Here is a 19,659-nt window from a genome sequence, read left to right on the forward strand (position 1 = left end):
AATAAAATACCTAAACTCACAATACCATAGGAAGATTTAAGTTAAAATAAGCCTTCAAATAAGTTAACTGTAGCTTTATTCAGATAAAAGACACCTCCATTTTCTTTTCCTCAAAATTCTATTGACTTTTTGATACATTTTCCCTGAGAAACTTTCAGAGGAAGTAATTCCAGAAAAAACAAACACTCTAGTGAGATTACTTAAAAAGATAGGGAAGAAACAAAAGTAGTTCTTTGGTCAAAGTTGAGGTAAGTGTGATTTTATCTTTTTACATAGTATATGTCCTGCACAAAAGCCATGACACATGGAAGACAAGGTGGTGGAATAAATTTTAACTTAAACCACAATCCAATTATAATTAATCTGTGCTAGATAATTTACCAACAGGGCAGCATAAAACTTGCAATTGCTTCCATACAACTAGCAGCTGTATTTATTACTTTTTATGACTTTCCTTCATGCCTCTGTTCTGAGAGTTGTTATCCTGACCTATTTGTCAGGACTGAGAATACAAAAGGTGTCCATTTCCCCTTATTACCATTTCCATTACCATGGAAAAATCCTAATATAATGTTCGGTTATATAGCATTAGAATGATTTAGATACTTTTTAGATTAAGGTTTCCTCCCCTTTGATATCTACAGCTCTCTCTGCAAGACAACTCAGCCCTTCAAGAGCTGTGTTTTCATAGTCTCCAATGTCCCAGATTTCTACTAAATGTAGAATTAGAAGCATATGAAGACCAAAGTTTAACACACAGCTTACAATGAAACAGTAACTCAAGATTTAAATGACCCTTTGAATATTTACAGAAATTTTCCACTTCTTTTCAAGAAGAGTTCCTCATGAGGTATTTGCTTACATCTCCCATCCACCTGATTTTCAAGTTCTTTAAAGACTTAAAATAACTTTGTCACCATATTTCAGCCCCAGCCTGATACTAGATTAACTGCCGAGGAATCTGTCCTTATTTCAGTGCAGTCAAATATTTTGACTACTTTGCTACAGAAAACAATTCAATGGCACAGTGACAACCCAAGATTCCAGCTCATGCATATTAATTGGTTTACTTAACCATCTTCTATAACCCCACGTCAAAATTACATTGAAGAATGGTAGTGGGAAGAAGCGCAATATTAACATTCCTTTATTCAAACACTTCTTTTAAACATCTGAATGAAATGCAGCTGATTCATCAAATCATAAAATTACTGACCACATGACATTAGTTATTTGGTTTTAAACTTGGAAATAAATTTATCCCACTGACTAGGCAATTAGACAAGCACTGAAAGGTGACTGTTCACAGAAGAAATTCTGAAAAAGCATCTTAAGACTATTGTAATCTCTGTCTACAAGACAAAACTGGATTCTTTGGCATATCCGAGTGTTGCGTTTGATGTCAGTTAGACCAGGATTCATCCTGCCTGCCTCCTCTAGTGAGGCTAACATTTGGCATTAAAAAAAAAAAAGATCAAACCAATAACAGTAGTACGCAGAAACTGAGATCATGTGACTCAGAAAAGCACTCTTCCCATGAAACCCCAGTATAAACAGATTTTTTTTTTTCCCCCACTATTTTGACTAGGGTCAGTCTATGAATTATCACACAGCCATCAGAATTCAGTAAAAGAGAAATAGGAATTGGTCCCCAAAAGAGCAAGAAAAAAAACAGCTCAAAAGAAACTGATGAAGGTGCATCTCGGATGGGTTCGACTAGTATTTACCACTAAACAGGTTTGGCTTTGCCATAAAAGCATGGAAGTGGCGCTGTACAGCACACTACTTGAGAATAAGCAGTATTTCCAAAAGGTCTAAACACAAATGAAACAGGAAGAGAAGTCCATGACTTTTCAGTTTTTTGGTACGTCTCGGTACACAGTAAAGACATAACTATTTGTGTTTCTCAGAAGTTATCAGCAGTAGTTTTGCAGCACAGTCAAGGCTGGAAGGTAACTGGCAGCATTCTTTTTCTTTATTTTTACTTTCTAATTCAAGACACAACTCCCCTCTATAAGCTAGTTTCCTCCTGTATAACACACTGTGTGAATAGTGAGCAGAAGCAGTTTTCAATGCACAAAATATTTACTAGACCTTGAGGAGTTAAGATCCAAAGTCCCACACAACTTATCTCAAGCTTCTTTCAAAACACCAACCTGAAAGTGCTGTGTGAAATAATTTCCACTCAAACACTGTACAGTGGAGACGGCTGCTTTATAAGCATTGCTTCAAAAGGGCTTAGTTGCTTTAAAAGAACTGAGGTATTTAAAAGGAATTACAGAAAAGCAAAAAACCCCGAGAAAACACAAAAAAATCTCCCAACACCACACCTAAAAAAGCCCATTCAGTCAATGACAATAGATAATGCTGTTGCTTTTAACACTTTTTTCCCCCCCAGAAACATAGAATTTTTAATTTTTTTTTTTTTTTTTAAATACAGGCATTGCCTCATGAAGAGCTCTGGGGGTGCTTCTCTAGTGTACATTCTCTTGGATGGCTGGTTACCTTAGCTTTGGCACGTGACTTCTTCCTGCTCTGACCAGTGATGTTCACTGGTCTCTTCTCCTTTTCATGGGAAAGAAAAAACATTTACTTAAGGCGGTGATGCCAAACCTACAGCAACTGCATTGAGTTCCTACTAGGTGTACAACCTCCCTGCCACATACAGCCTTTTCAGAGAGAGTGAGGGTACTGATTGAGGCTGTGAGGGTGGGGAGAACAACTTTGTTCTACGGAGAGTTAAACCTGCTCTGCAAGAAAGAGCCACATGGAGGGACTGCACAGCTATGCTCGCCTGCGCACACCAGACATTACCAGCAGCTAAAGTTGAACAGTTTAATGCAAAAAATGGGATTTTAAGAGTTGGATTATTAGTTCCTTTCCCTTATCCAGAAATGGCACACAACTAACACGACAGATAGTACTACTGAGCAACCTGGGCAAAAATGGATGATGTCTGAATTCCCAACCGTTCATGTGAGGCAATGGTTTGTACAGTTTAGGAGCAACAGTGAGAAAGAAAATATTTGGTACCGTTATTGACCACATAAACAGAGCAAGTGATCATCATCATAATTTCCCTTATCTATCACATCTAATAAAAAATACGCCTGTTTAGGGAGTGGTATCATCAGTAGAACTTAAAAGAATTTTCTAGGAAAAAATATTAAAACAATGTTCTTAAAGCCATTTTTATTAAGTATTATTGATGTGCTGAGGATTCTCAATATCAAAAATTATTCAGAAATAGATGTCTGAAGTTATGGTTTCTGGATTAATATGCAACGCAGATAAGATGGCCAAACTACAATCATTTCTCATGCATCTAAAGAAAGTTTCAGAATCTCCTCCTCTGTTTCAGAAGAAAAAAAATCCTGAGGTGAGGGAACCACACATTTAAGAACCAACGGAAGGAATTGTCTCTACTGTCAGAAACTCAGCAGTCGCATCTCAGATCCTGCTGTAACTGAACAGCAGTTTACATAAACTAGAAACCCCATACTAAATTCTCCCTCCATCTGAGAAAATTCTTTAAATTACAGTAACGCATCAGTAGTTTTAAGAGCAGCTCTTACCTCCTGAATAGCCCTGGCCCATCTTGCTTTTGCAAAATTTCTTCCATCAGCTTGATCTTCATTTCTCCTGGAGAAAGGGGGCGGGGGGAAGGAAAAAAAAAAAGTACTCAGAACAGCAAAGTATGGAAAAAAAAATTAAAAGAGCTCTGATAAGTCTACGGACAAGCGGATCAAAGTCAGTTAGAACTATCATCCATTTCCTCTGTATTTCCTCTGGATATAGTATCCTCTATATACTAGAAAATATTAGCTCTGTGGAAGTTATTCTTAATATAAAGTTATGAAAACTTATCCTGGTAATTAGCATAAGGGTAACTTTACACTTAGCAGGAAAAGAGCTGATCTGAAGTCGCACACTCTCATCCTCCTACTCAATATGATAAGCTGTTCAGTATGTACTGTTTCAGTGAGTGGATTCACAAGTGGCTTTTCTTTGTCAATATTAAATCCAAACAAACTATGGAAAATAATGGAGGAAAACACTTCATTATGATCTATTTGGCCCTCAACATGGAAGATTTATTTTATTCATCTCTGATGAATGACATGACACCATGAGCTAGATCAATATTTGTTGCAGGGGATGACCAGGTTAAATACAATCATCTAATGTATTTTTCCATTATTTCCATCTATTTTCAACTCCAGCCCACTTTTTCGAAAAGGCAAATAAAAGTAATAATCTAAGAAAATTTGATATTCCTATTTCAAACAGCTTTGTTTCTCTCCTAGGATTTGGATGTTAAAATCAAATATAACAAGTTGAAATTTTTTTTTGTTTTGATAATTATTTATTCATCTTATTTTCATTACCATTGAAGATAAGGGTAGAGAAACATTTCTCTCCCATCTGCTGCCCATTCATTTCCAACTACCTGCCATTCTCTACTTTGGCTATTAATTGATAAAATAAAACAGAATGCTTACAGTGAAGAGTCCCCAGGCCTGACGGTGAATCGACTGTGAAGTTAGAACACAGCATACATATATTTGACTCAGTATACGTGGAAAAATAAGCAGACACTAGACAGTAACTACAGCAAAACACATGGCAGTAGCTCCATATGCTGATTTTCTCTGCTGTAACGAAATATTAAACTGCAGCTCTGAAACAACTCCCATCCATTCAGGCATTCTGAAGCAATTAAGATATGTTCAAGCAGAGGAGACTGGCTCACAGTATCCCCTTTGGATTACAGGGGGTTCCATTATTTCTAAGAGTATACTGGCTTGAAAAGATGCGATCCCTGCCCCTTATATTATTAACAGGGTATAAAAGAGCATTGGTAAAGGAATATATTTCCAGATTATAGTGGTTCATAAATCAGGATTATAAGGTCTTTGACATCAAATGGTAGGAGGAGAGAAGAAAAAAAACCCAACAACAAAAAAACAAACCACCAAGAGAGGGGAAAAAGAAAAAGGAAACCTTTGCATTTCCTCAGTAAAGGCGTATCCGTGTGAGACACAGAGGTAGCACCATCACCAAGTCTTTGCCAACTGCACTAAAGGAGTTACTGAGAAGACATCCAGGAACCATTTATACCTCTCAAGGCCTGGAATAAAGCTCTACAAGGAAAAAAGGGGGGGAGGGGGGGGAAACCAACAAACAACCAAGTAAACCAAACCCACCCCCAAAACCACATCCCCCACAAAAAAGCCACCACAACAAAAACTTACATTTGATCAGATAAGCATCATTAACACAACTTTAACAAATCTTTGAAATAAGAATCTGTTATGCAATTGCTTGCCCCCACACAAAAGTTGTATAGTTACACAGGCCAATTATAAGGAGGTTTCATTATTCAGCTATTTCACCACACCTGTGAAGAATGTTAATTCAAGCTGAAAAATGCTAATTCAGTTCATGGCTGTTAACCACAGGTTAAAATAATTAGCATAGACTCTACCACCCTTGCAAGAATCTAAGTAATTCAAAAGATACTGCCTTGTACAATAACAGTTAGGTAGCAAAATAAAAGTATACAGTAAAATTCTATAAGTACAATCTACAGAAGACAATAGCAGCCTGTCTACAAAGTAAAATTGCAGAGTATTTATATTACACCTTCACTGATATCCCTAGGTTCACACATTACTACTAAATTATCTTGGACTTTTGGAATAGTGCTCTTTTATTTGAGGAGAAAAATGTTCTCTCTGATATGCACAGCTGAGTGCACATGATGCAAACGAAGAATGAAGAGGCTTGTCTTCCCCTGCCCTCATCACTAAGGCTACATGTTTGCAGGTTCAGCCTTTTTTCTTTTCGCATCTATTCACTTTTTTTTATTGTAAGTTAAATCAGCCAAGCAGTACTAGTAATTAGTCCACCCCATCCTGCAGCTGTTAACTAGACTGGAAATACTAGGTAATAATTAACCTTCGGAATTATTAGGGTAATTAACCTCAAGGTCAGATAGAGAGTTGGTTGTCAATGTCGATTCGGAAGGAACAGAAAAACAGCTTTCTCTGCCTTAACTGAAAGTAGGGTGAAGAGCATTCTTAAGTTTTGAGGGATAACGTACACAGGCAGACAAAAACATTTAACTGGTTTGGAACACTTTTAGAAAGTCATTGGTCTGTGATCAGGCTGCTGAGCAGTGCAGACAAGTAAGGCAGTTCAATACACTTCTCCTTATTAGGATACACTTCTTAGGCCACATAAAAACTCAGCATAGACAGACACAGTAGGAGCAGCTTTTTACCTGTCCACTTCCTGCTGACATGGAGATTGGTCCATTTTAGACAACAAATGATTGATAAATTTCTATTCAGATCTGTTAAAACTAATTAGTTACCTGCCAGAAAACAGTTTCCCAATACTGAATAAGGCCTCCAGACAACAAGCAGTTTACAGGAATTCCGAGTAGCGAAGACCACCAGATACCGCCGGGAATGATCCGTACTGCTAACTGAACTATGTACAAAGAACGTATTTTGTTCCAGGCCAATACATTGCTATAACTTTTTGAAACAAAGAACATAAGCAATAACAGCAGATTAGGAGAACTTCAAACAAGCATTAAGTCAGAAAATAAGGGAATCATAGCTGATAATTAGAAGAGCATTAATTCCCAGTGGTAGAACAACCAAAAATCTTGGAAACAAACGAGACAAATGCCTTAAGTATGCCCGAAAATCATACCGATTCATTGTTCCTACAACATAATGCCCAACTGTGGTCTCTGAACCAGTGCAGTTCACAAGGACAATGAGAAGGGGAAAACCAGAAGAGAAGCCTCATAATGAGAGGTCGAGCAATATTCAGATATGATGAGTTCAGCAAGCAGCCTAAGTCAAAGTTTTGATGCACTGTGCATCAAACTTAGCAGGCCTCCACATCTCCTAGCCATAACGATCAAAATAACCAATCCTGTTGCAATCAATTTACCAACAGAAGACAGTTACGTGCAAAGGAATGCACAGGCTAGATAAACATGAGGGCCGTTCAGTCTGGTTTATCAAAAGCTAAGGATTTTTAATAGAAAACGAAAAGTTACACTGACACTTTTATTTAAGTTTTCCCCTCTGAATTATGTTGCCCAAATACATTAAAATTGGTCTTGTATTTCAATGACAATTTGCATTTTCACGGCACTTCTTGCAAAATTAAATCTCACTACAGACTTCATTATAAAGCAGTTAATTATATAGTAGTTGCAGTGTGGCCACATGCAGACAAATAATGACATCCTCTGAATGCTTATTTGTTTGCAATAGGCAGTCCTGAACACCTGCATTGATTTCCAACTATTCATCATTAATGTTGATTTTGTCAGCTTTGAATATAACTGGAACAAACTATGGAAGAAAAATTGAAATAATTACACTCACGTATTATGACGGTTTTTAATCAGCAATTTCCACTCCCCACTAGCAACAGTCACGCTGGACCTAACACCTTGTGCTTAAATCAATCTCTAATGGACAGATCAAGCAGAGTTGTACTTGCGTAGTGTACTACCACAAAACTGATTTTTTTTTGTTTTGTTTTTAAAGAATAAGTAAAGATGAAGAACAGCTTCTGTGTTCTTTAAAATACCAAAAAGAGTACTTTCAAGTACTACGCTTCTAATGCTGTAACTTCTGAAACATACACAATTTAACATGCATTGGAGGTATATGATAAGTTCGTAAGATACTTGAAACTTTTAGGGGAGGATTTACACATCTGTTACTCATTTAGACTGCAGCAGCACAAGTTCTTTGGGAATATCTAACTGTGGGTGCAGTGAAGCACTAGATGCAGAAGCTCCTGCTACAGCCTTGTACATCAGGCCAAAGTGACATAAGTAACATTACATACATCTGGGCTACAATAAACTTGTCCTTGTTATAGCACCTGCCAGGAGATTATCTGAAGCTGACTGCACCAAAATAGCTTCCAGCTGAAAACAAGGTGCTTTGCATCGCTAGCTTTCAAGTGAACTCATGCACTTAAGTAGAAGGGAACACTATTCTTACTGGAAAGTATATCTGGGATGTGGAACTATAAAAATGGTATCCCATGAAGGATTATTGTACTATAAAGCTATAATTCAGTTTTAACTCATTTTATAGGCCTCAATTATACAGTACAGATAAAAGAATCAGTATAACATTAAAAAGCTGTGCAATAAGTAGCAGTTTAGTAAAACACTAGGAAGACCTGTAGGCAGTACATGTCCACCTTGGCTATAATCACGTTAACGGGAAGTGAATGACTTAATAAAATTGCAAAGGAGAATTAAGTGAGCTAGGCTTTCCACAGTTAGCTATATTACAGTAAGACTTACTTTTTTAAGCCTCGCATAGATTCATATAATTTAGCATTACCCAACTACCTCATAGAGATTTTTTTGTGTGTCTCAGTGACAACAGAAGGCAGACTTTGCTCCAAGATACTTTTTTTGTACCATTAAATCTGTACCCCTACATAGTTTACCATTTACAGATGCTCAAGTTGCCCTTAAAAATTTAGTTTCCAAACACTAGAGCAGAGAACAAAACTTGCTTATAGGTCAGCAACCAGTTACTCATCTCTACAGTAAAATTTTAGTTTTAAATTTGACTATACTTTTTTCTTTTGCATTTGCTTTCTTATTGTCTACAATCATAAGTTTCAGTAGCTATATTATCATCTTCAATCATATGTTTACATCAGCTATATTACTGCTGCTTTTCACTTTGAATAGTTTACAGTTCTGAGTTCTTAGTGTTTTTTGTCTGTATGATTGTTTGTTTTAAAACTAAAATTGTGAGGCCTTAGTTTCTTCAGGACAAGGTACTAAATTTTATCTTATCAGCTTGTATTTTGAGAGCAACATTATCTACAGTAATGAAATAACATTTTCTGATTTCTTTGAGATCACCTTGTGTACCTGCCTAAAACACATAACACAGCACCAACATCCATCTTCTAACCATTCAGATCCAAGCGTTGAGTAACACATAAACAGAAACTAAAATATGCTTACATATATGCTTTAGTTAAGTCCTTAAGAGTTTTTCTTCCCCCACTCTTTTTCAGGTTACTTACCTAATCATTAAAAACTTAAGTCTTATATAAAAGACATACATCTTCTGACTCACCTCTAGAGAAAATGAATGGAGTTTCAAGGTGTGCATTTATCCCCATAGTGGAACTCATATTTTTTCCAAGTTTGAATATTTCCTCCACTTTTTCCCAAGATTTTCATAGGCATAATTCACATTGATAGCGATCTTCATATTTTCCTGAAGGAAGATGCCTGTTCCTGCTTGCTTTTAGAAATACCCCTGAGCCAAGCCCATTATCTGCACAGCTGCTAAAGATAACCCATCAATAACTGCAGCCTGATTACCCCTCCTCTTCCTGGGCATAATTAACTATTTGTTGCATGGGAAGTACTTTCCTCTCCCTAGTGCGTTTTCACCCTCCAGACTACACATTTATGGGTTGTTGCTGTCTCTGTTAAAGCTGATTCAGGAAGTCACAGCTTACTCTAACAATTATTTTCCAGTTAGGTTGTCTTCGTGTTCTGACTTACGATATGACCCAACAAACTTATGTATCGTCACAGACAGAGAGTCAACTGTTCTGTGTAGCTGAGAATGGGTACTGGGAAAGGGAGATAATAACTACTTAAACTTCTGTATTTGACAAAGTCACTAATTTGATACACTATGAATTTAGTGCATTAATTGTGCTTGTCCAGAATTTTACTAACATAATTATAATGTAATTAATTACATATTTATATATAAATCTATATTTATTAAATAATTATAATTTATTTAATTATACATATGTTTCACTGCCTTCCTTTGAGTAAGGCCGATCATAGTAACATTCAAACCTCTTGCACAGGCTTTGAGGCACCCTGTGATGTACCTATAGAACCTAGACCTGAATTTAGTGCTCTAAGCATTTCAGAGGACTGACTGACCTCTAGGTGAAATGCAAGTTCTGCCACTGATGTGAAAGGAGGCAAAAACTCACTCTAATACAGCTTTAATTAATGGAGCTGGACAAATCACAGGAGCTCAAGATTAAAGATAGTTTCCATATACGAACAGGACAGCAGCCAGAAAAAAGGTCAAATTAAAATGAAATCAGATAAATTCTCTTTATGATCATAATCTGAAAAATTAAACTGCACTGACAGAGGAAGCAGAGAGGTAAAATCATACATTTTGTTTATTGGGAAATGGCAATTTAGGAGGATTAAATTGGAACAAATAGAGGAATAGGGAAGGACAAATTTTGAAAAATGTTCTAGAACTGAGGGATCCTGGATTATTAAGTTTGTTTTGTCATCTTTGGGTGCTTTTTTTTTTTCCTAATGCAAAAATAAGCAAAGAGGCATAAAGCAAGTTGTCATTCAAGACCTACTGTTAGATCCTCTGTGAAATAGCTTCATTTATACTACCATTTACATGTTGTGACAAACTAAACACTCTCCGGGGCACAACTCTACAGTATGATAGAGGAATTCCAAACCACTCTGACAGCAAAATGCTGAAAGATCTTCTTTTTGTGAATCTTCAATAGTTAGAATTCCATCCGCGAAGAAGGTAACATACACACATACACAAAAAGGCAAGATGTTTTATATAGAAACTTGAATTCATACTGAGAACAAATACTTGGGCAGGGTTTACAGTGACAGCCAAAGGAATGCGACATTTTATTATACTTCTGAGACAATCACAAAATTATTTAGGAATAAACTTGTCAAGTGCATAGACTCCTACTTATTTTAGGTCACTTCAAATGTTTAGACTTCAAAAGACGTACATGCATTTTGGATTCAAAATTGTGGGATTTTATTGTTATTTGATGAACTATTTTTCTCAAACATTAGTGTGCACCTTTCTCAAAAGGTTTGGTTTGCAAGACTGGGTGGCATCTTGTTTTCATTATGCTGGAGGAACTTACTCAGTTACATTAAACCTTATTCTGAAGAACCACTGCAACTGAAGGCCTGGTGCTAAAGTGTGTGAAAACAGATGCACAGTAATCCATGCCTGAAATATTTAAATTCCAATTCTTACCACTCAAAGCTGTGAACTGGACTGAAAGCTGTCATTCAGATCGGTCAAAACCACAGCTTGTGATTTTGATCTTAGTATACGTAGTATCGTGCCAGCAAGTAATAGCTCATATTTTTCCCTACATTGCTATGGAACAGTAGCTTTGAAGACAGATTCTATTTTTTTTTTTTTTTTTTAAAGTATGCCATGACAGTAAATCAACATCTTACAAAGTAACCTCCAAGCCTTCCTGATGGATACAAGGATACTACAAGGCAGTCTTGCCACCTGAGAAATCCTCTCAAGATACACTATCTCTTCAGTGCCACAATAGCTGTTTGTTTCCCAAGCACAAAATATTTATCAGAACAAAAGAACGTGCAATTAGGACAGAAACTGATTGACAAGATCAAAGGCTATCACAGAAGACAGGTGACACAAAGAAACACATGTTGGTGTGAATAAGACACTAGCAAGACACTGTTCTGCTGTCCAGTGAAGTGCGAGCTTCTAATCAATCTCGAATCTGTCAAAGTGTCATCTTGGACTGTTTCCAGAAAGAAAACAATGTCTAACTGACACTTACAGGAATTTTATTAATTACTCCAGATTTTGCCTGGGTTTGCCACTATGCAGCTATTTGTTAGTACCTGTTTCTCACCTATTTCAACACCAATCATTAAAACCATTTTCTTGTAGCAAAAAACAGAGCAGGACTTGCTTTAGGGATCTAATGCTGTTCCCATTTTCTCCTGTCCAGCTTGATTTGCAACAAGTAAGGAATAGGAATGACAGAGGAAGCTCTAGTGCTCTACATAGACTTCTTCAGCTTAAAGCACTGGAAAATTTTATATGAAAGCTTGTATACTTACCTGCTGTAAATTAGATCTAATCTGCCCATATTTAAGTCATCTTTAAACAAATTCTTGCACTGCAAAAAACGGTTGGGTTTCAGTCCAAACTTAATCTGTACCTGTAGTGTCTGCACTTACGTGATCAGTGTTTTCCCTGACCTTCAGCAAATGCTGCACCATGAAGCGAAAAAGCTGCCTGTCAGCTCTCCACATCATAGGCTTATATGGCTTTTCTAACCTTGAATCTCGATATCCAAGTCAGAAAGGAAAGTGTTTCCAAGGGAGATGATTTTACTGTTTGGGACTACATTTGAGTCTACTGCATAGTAACTCACAGTAACTATGAGTTCAGGAGGACAATTTGTTCAGTGAATTTGTTTAGTCACATATCAATGATTGCTAGTCTATGGACAATATGCTAGAGAAAGCCTGATAATCCACATCAATACTTGAAATTCCATTTGAAAAATCCATACAAATAGGTAATCAATTAATGAACCGAGGAAAAAAGAGTAATATGAATTTATAGTAAGTAGCTTACTGCTTTCATTGTAAACCAATCAAAATTCAAGCTATGAGTTTGTAACCAAGCAATTGCTATGCAAATGCAGTAAATTAATTCCAGTGAAGTTTACCCTGCACATGAATGTGTTGGTATCCTTCAGGGAAGCAGCTTAAAGATGAAATACGGCACCGCACTAGAAGCCTAATGAAATTTTTCATAAACATTTTCTCCTCATCCCACGGGAGCTCTCTTTTCTCCTCTGTTATGTAGCTCTTTCTGTAGAGTTCTTGTGCCGCTACCTGAAATGGTTGCATTTTGGTTTTTTTGAGATCAAGTCATACAGACAAAGGGAACTGCCCTGCACAAGAACTGATACCTGACTTGACTATTTTAGCTTCTCTATAAATGAACAGCTTTTCTAGTAGTTTCAAGGGAATACTTGCACAGAGATTGAATATACATCTTTTACACACAACTGTAAGTATTAATTAGATACACTAGTTCCCAGAAGCTCACAAGGCTATCCACTTAAATAGATTACTACTTACGTAAGTAAGGTCTAAGTAAAGTGTGTTAACCTTTATAGCATGTAAATCTTTTGGGAATGAGAGATGAAATAACTGCATAACAGTAAAGTGTTAATACAGTTACATGAGAACAGAAACACCTAAGAAGGCATAGACCTTAATTAATCTAGGACAAAAAAAAAATTCCAAAAGCCTTTCCTATTCCATTCACACCTAAAGAATTAATCACAAATAATGTTATTACACAGAATCTCAGGGGAAGTCAGAATGATTTGTCATTTATTATGAAAGGTTGTCACCATAACAAACAATACAAACCCATGAATATTAATAATGAAGTCAATTAAAGCTCAATCTCAGGTCATTATAGGATGCAAAAAAATCACCAGAACACTTCCAACAACCACAAGCAAAACAGACACTTGTGAAAAGATTTAAAGAAGAGAAAGTTATAACATCTGATTACTAGGAGGAGCGAAACAGTATGGACTGATAGGGACAGATATTGGAAGAAACAAATAGTAATCTGTGCCATGTGACAAAGATATTTACATTTTATTTTAATACCTAACCTGTTTTATAATTAGGTTTTGTAGCTTATTTTATATATACCGCAGGATATCAAACTTGGCAGTATCTTTTGTGCCAGAACTCGACACTATACCTCTTCTCCTACTGGAAGTTTCTCCATGATTATCTCATTCCTAGATTGGAATACAGGTCATGTTCAAAAACAAGGAGTGACCTGAAAAATGTGTATATTTAAAAATTATGCTGTATTAAACCAACTATCCAAAATAAAAAACCTCATTTCTATAAGTTATTCAGAGCACCCCAAGCAGAGCTGCCAAACAGTTCGTAAGATTAACTCCTCTTAATTCTGCAACAGAATGCCTGTCTTTATAGAGACATAACGTGGATATATACAGCTCTATATTATTATTTTTAATGAGAAATAATTTGGACAAGTCTATTAAAATTTCAGTTTTATCAATTCCATTTATCAATAACTCAATAATTTAAAAAAATATGCAGCAGTAGTTTTCAATCAATATTTCGTGTCTCTCTCTGCCAGGGTCCTGAGTGTACCAATAGACTCCATCAGACCAGCCTCACCAGGGGCCTCTCCAGGGGATCCATGAGCCCCACAGCTCCATTTAAGTTCAGCCCTGGGCCTCCAGTCCCTGCCTGAGGTTATGTTACACGAGTGACAGTCTCTAGCTCCCGTACAGCTCTGCCTAGGTACCCGCTGATCTAGACCCTCGCTCTCGGACTGATTTCCTGGCTTGAGCTTGAGCCTGCTTCATTGCTATGGACCCGCCTGGTGATCAGTGCTGTGTCTTGCCCCAGTTGCCATCACTAGACCTGATCCTGACCTGTAAGAGTTGACTTACCAGTTTGACCTTGGACCTGTTTCATCACCACAAACTTGTCTGGTCATCTGCACTATTGTTTGACCCTTGCTGCTATTCCCAGGCTTGCCTAGGGGTAGTGGGTTGGTTGGGGCACTGGCTGGTGAGGCCCCTGCCCTGCTTGCTGTGTTATCATGCCTGACTGCCCATCCCCTGGGGAGCAGCTGGCTGCACTGGCTCATCTTCACTTACCTAAGGCCTTAATTCTGCATTCCGTGTTTGTAAAAACTCAGCTGAGTATGAAGATTTTTGCTTTCAGAAGTGCCACAAAGATCAGATTCATAGCTGCGCTATGTAATTTTACAGCAAACTGTTAAATAGATCCTATGAGAACTTCATGATGTGAACTAAAGCATTTAACTTTAAAAACAAACAAGAATAACCTACCAAAATCTATTTGGGATAATTCTAGGAAAGAAAAATGTATATCAACATGTCATATCAGCTCACCATCATTTCTTCTGAACTGCAATTTGCCTTGCCAAAGTAAATGTTTTGTTCCCTTCTACTCTTCTGAACAGTTTTATACATAATTCATTGGTTTTTTCTGACAGAATTGTCAATTCCCTAAACGTTCATTTTCTCAATGTCCTTTTTCTCAATCTCTTTCAAGTACAATGTTTTCTCTACATACTGTTAACTGCTAATTTACCTTCTTTTCCATGTTTTTCACCCCAAATTTTTTAACATAAGAATAAAACTGGTAACAATTGTAAAGTTGACATAGTTGTAAAGTAGAGGCATATAACAAACCCCATAAAAATCTCTTAAACTTCAAATTCACTATATTTATGAGACTTAGTATTCTCCAGCTCTAATTGTAAACTTTGTCTATACTTTTCCTGCTGTGGAGAGCTACTGCAACATTCTTTAAAATTCTTCAGAAGCACTTTTTTTTTTTAAAGTAGATTTTGAAAGAACCACTTCTATAGTTCTAGACCACAGAAGATCTGAAGGAAAAACACATTTGAGAAAAGCAAGATAGTGGAACTGAACTTGGAAAGGGCAGAAGAGCAGGAAGGATCGTAAATGAGCATGTTAATTTGAGTGACAGATGAGAATTAAGCCTGGGGAACAATGGAACGATCTCTCAGCACTACAGTGCTGTTCAAAAGGGCTTAATTTTATATGAGACTGTAAGCCACTATTACAACAATTTTCTCTTATTGAAAAGATCTGTGCCTTACTGTAATAAAATAAATTAATAACATCATTTATTTGCAGTTTTAAATGACCAATCTATAAAACTAAACCAAACATCACCTAAAGCAGAATACCTTTCTACCCATGCTGCTTTCCATAAATCAAGTAGAAAACAGCTGCCCAAGCAGCCAAAGGGCTTAGAGCAGTGCTCTTTAATATGTGAAAACAGTTCATATTCAGGGAAGTCACTCAGTTGGTGGGTGTTTGATGCAAACAGCCATTTTACCTTGCCTTTGGAACACAGAAGTATTACATGAGTTAAAATGTTATCTAGAGAAAAAACAAAACAGCTCTTTTAGAACAGCAAATCAAAGAAGAAATAGTTGCAGCAGCCGCTTATCAAGATTGACATTCTCTTCTTTTGAACTATTCTGGACATCAGATGTTGTTTCTTACTTTTTTCGACTCTGAGGGTACTTTCATATAGCTGGTGCTTTCAGAAACTGCACCAATGAGTGTCTAATACTACAATACTAGCTCAGAGAAAGAATGCAAGTTTAAAGTAGATGAGTTTCAGCTGAGATGTACAACAGCTTTTGCTAATATTAGGTCTTAACATGGCCATTTAGTTAAAAAATTCTGCTAATTGTCCTTTATATACTTTTTCTATAGCTAACGAAAGGTCAGGTTGCTTTACCTACCTTCCCATTAAAATAAATAAATAATGTTTACTCGGTATTTTTTATTTGCCTTTAAAACAAAGACTAGAAACCAGTAATTTGTGCTGTAGGAAATAACCACATATTCTAAAAGCATTACTCATATTAAGTAGTACACAGATCCCAGACAGAGATTCCATCACACTAGATACTATAGAAATGAGAAAATTATGTTGGTTTCAATCTTAAAGACCTGTATATTGTGCTATTTATGCAAACTAGAAGGTATCACGAGAAACTAATTTTCTCTTTTTAGGTACTGTGAAGATTCATGTGTATGAGCTAAATTTCTGCATCCAGGCTCAGTCATTATCTTGAAAATAGATTTGATAAAGCTCAATTAGTTATAATTGTTTCATCTAGACTATTTTCCTCATCAATAGAGGGTTTGAGGAGGAATAGGAGACTAAGTATTTAATATTTTTTTTCAATCCTGAAGGAATTACAGGAAAATTTCAAATGGCACTGGACACCTATGTTTAGCCAAACTGAATTCTACCCAAGACCCTGCCTGAAAAGTATTCCTTGGAGGCGCACCCACACGCCCCCACCCCCCAAAAAGAAAAACCAAAACCGAACCACCACAGACCCCAGTAAGTACAGTATGTCTGAAAGTGCAGTACTGCGCTGACTGGAGCAGCTTAACCACTTAGAAAGAATATACACTTGTATGAAACATCATACTATGTGATGTTCTTCACAGTTTTCCAGGACAACTGAAGCTGCTGCCCTGGGAAGTAGTACTGCCCTTCTTCAGATGTGTGGAAAAGCATAGTATTAGTTATAAGAAAGTAAAGCACAGTGATACAACTGGAGCTCTCTAAGACACCGGCACAGGGACTGCAATCATGTAACACGTGGCTTTGTTTTAGAGAACAGCCTCAGAATAATAATTAAATGCGAAAAACCTCTAATTACAATGTCAACTGCTTTTTATATTTTAGAAGTAATATGCCAGTTCTGAAAGGCTGGGAGCGGTGAACAGTCATAGCCAAAAGGCTTATGTGTGACCTACATTTTTTGTTAACCTGCTTTCTCCTTTGCTTTCTTTTGGACCTTATTTCTTTTTGGCAGTAAACGTGAAAGGAAACAATAACACTTCATGGAAGATCGGTTATGCTTAGCTATTCCGTAATATAACTTTGAGGAACAATCTGTCATTGAATGATCACAACAGTAAACAAACATATGGACAAACGTTATCTGTTTAAACAGCTATGGCTACGTATTGGAAATATGGTTTTAGTTTCAGGAGTTCCTGACCTATAGCCAAGAGGTGGAGGTGGAAATTTTCATGGTTTAGAAATAATTTTATGCCTGCCTATCAACTTTTCTGTTATCTGGGCATGAATAATTAAACAGATTACTGGACAAATGGCTGTAAAGTGATCACTTCAAATGAATTTAGACCTTAGCAAATGTTTGCTTCTCTGTATTCAAAAACAGGGAAGATTAATTACATTTTTAAGAGGCCATTTAACTCTCAGGATGTTTCAAGCATTAAGGAACTTTTAAGACTATCACATTTAAGCTTTCTTCTCAGTTTTCATCTGTTTGAAAAGATCTGTATGTTGCTGTTATACCCCATTAATTTACTTTAATTAATATCAGTTTAATGACTATTACATTAAAATCAACATTGCTAGCAATTGCAGATCATGAAGTCCAATTTTAGTAATATATCTCCTTTTAACACTCGGCGGTTACCATCACCCAAAACATTTGATTGGAGGAAACGCTGTCAAAGCCAAACACTTTAGAACCAAATACTTAAAACCAACTTTGTCCATAAAATCTATATAGGTCTAGCATGGTTTTGTAGGCAGCATATCCCTCCTTCATTTCCTGTGTGAATACAAGGATGTACGATGACATCTACTTATATGGCCTATGTAGGTAGAAATAAGTAAACCTGAAGAATGGATTTTTTTTACGTAATCAAGTCTTTTTTTCCCCTTGTCCAATGATTGATTTATAGCTCTGCAGAGAAGACAAGTATCACAGGACATATCAATATTATTTTTAAAAGAAAGATCCTTGTCTGTGTTACTATTTCCTTAGGTTTTGGGTTTTTTGGGGGTTGGTTGGTTGTTTTTTAAAAGAAATCTTCTATTTAATTTTGCTTGGTTTGGAAATGCCCCTAATCAATCAGTTTAGTTTCTGATTGACAGGCCCTTGCATAGGACTGACTTTGTTTAGGTGATTAACTGTGGACCGCAACATTAATATTTTCTAATTATTGTAATTAATATTGTCAATGTATTTGATTGCTGTTTTCAAAATACAGCAAACATTTTTAAAACAAGACTTTGAGAGTAACATTTTCAAAAGCTGAGTGACTAAGTTCCTTTGAAAATGGAACATAAGAGCTTACCTTTTTGATGTGTAATTTTTTTTCTTTAGTGTACGTTTTCAGCATAATCCTTCTTTTGTTTCAAACAGTAGTTGTAGTTGTTCAAAACAGTAGTTTTATGAAACACACTTTTTTATTCTGGTTATTCTGAGATCTAGATTAATGGATTGCTTTCAGTCGTGAAGAGAATTTTCCATTTTAATTTTCCAGTTAAGTGAAATGTCTCCAGAAGAAACACTAAACTTATTGAGAATACAAGCATTAATTGTACTATTGCAGTATTCATGTGTTTCAAGTTGCAAGTATATGAATTGCATAGATTAATTCATTTTTGTGCTAATGTAACTTGACATAGTTAAACTGTAAATAGAACATAGTTTTCATTTAAAGCTTTTTATCAACATTAACATTTCATGTACTATTGTATGTACTTTATTCACTTATCTGCTGTTCTAATTCAAATTATTGTAGCTTAAGGCAATTATGTCATACCATACTGCTAATATGATAGATGTATATGTTACTTCCTCAGTACGATGACACGCAAGAAGCACACGTGAAAGGTACGATTTTACTGAAGAGTATAATTCAAGTACTTATATGCATATTTTTTCCTGAAGAAGCAGCATATAATTATATGAAGTACTCATTAATTATGTCCTTCTCCATCATTTATATATTTTTAAATTATAAGGCACTTTGTTTTCAGTCATTCTGGTGTAATATCTGTAAATTTCTGGCTATTCTGGATATACAGCAACATATTTGTACCTGAATGGTACCAAAGAGATTAACCATGAAATCCTTATTCTTGCAAGTAGTAGCAATTAGCACTGGATACTAATAATGCATACAGAATGAACCAATTGATTTATCATATGGTTACTATGCACAGCTGGAATGAAGTATATACTGAAATACTTGATTGCTGATTTTTAAAAAAATTAGTAATTTGTTCATTAATTACCTTCATCGGAGTTTTTTTTTAAAAAAAAACCAACATTTTCCCCTTCTCTTTCTCTTTTTTTTTTTTTTTAAAGACTCTGGGGGAAGATATTTTTTTTTAATAAA

At 36.1% G+C, this 19,659-nt stretch overlaps 1 protein-coding gene across 1 annotated transcript in view; it reads right to left on the bottom strand.

Annotated features, from left to right (window-relative positions):
- LOC103896596 (protein unc-13 homolog A) overlaps positions 1 to 19,659 on the bottom strand; it is a 58,294-nt gene that overhangs the window by 17,821 nt on the left and 20,814 nt on the right. Inside the window, exons 7-8 of the mRNA XM_009276463.2 lie at positions 4,503 to 4,535; positions 3,576 to 3,642 (exon numbers count right to left, since the gene is read on the bottom strand). Of these exons, the coding sequence (XP_009274738.1) occupies positions 3,576 to 3,642; positions 4,503 to 4,535 (100 nt within the window). The remainder of the gene's footprint in view (positions 1 to 3,575; positions 3,643 to 4,502; positions 4,536 to 19,659) is intronic.

Source organism: Aptenodytes forsteri, unplaced genomic scaffold (assembly GCF_000699145.1).
Source record: "Aptenodytes forsteri isolate BGI_AS27 unplaced genomic scaffold, ASM69914v1 Scaffold1, whole genome shotgun sequence".
Classification (NCBI taxonomy): Eukaryota; Metazoa; Chordata; class Aves; order Sphenisciformes; family Spheniscidae; genus Aptenodytes; species Aptenodytes forsteri.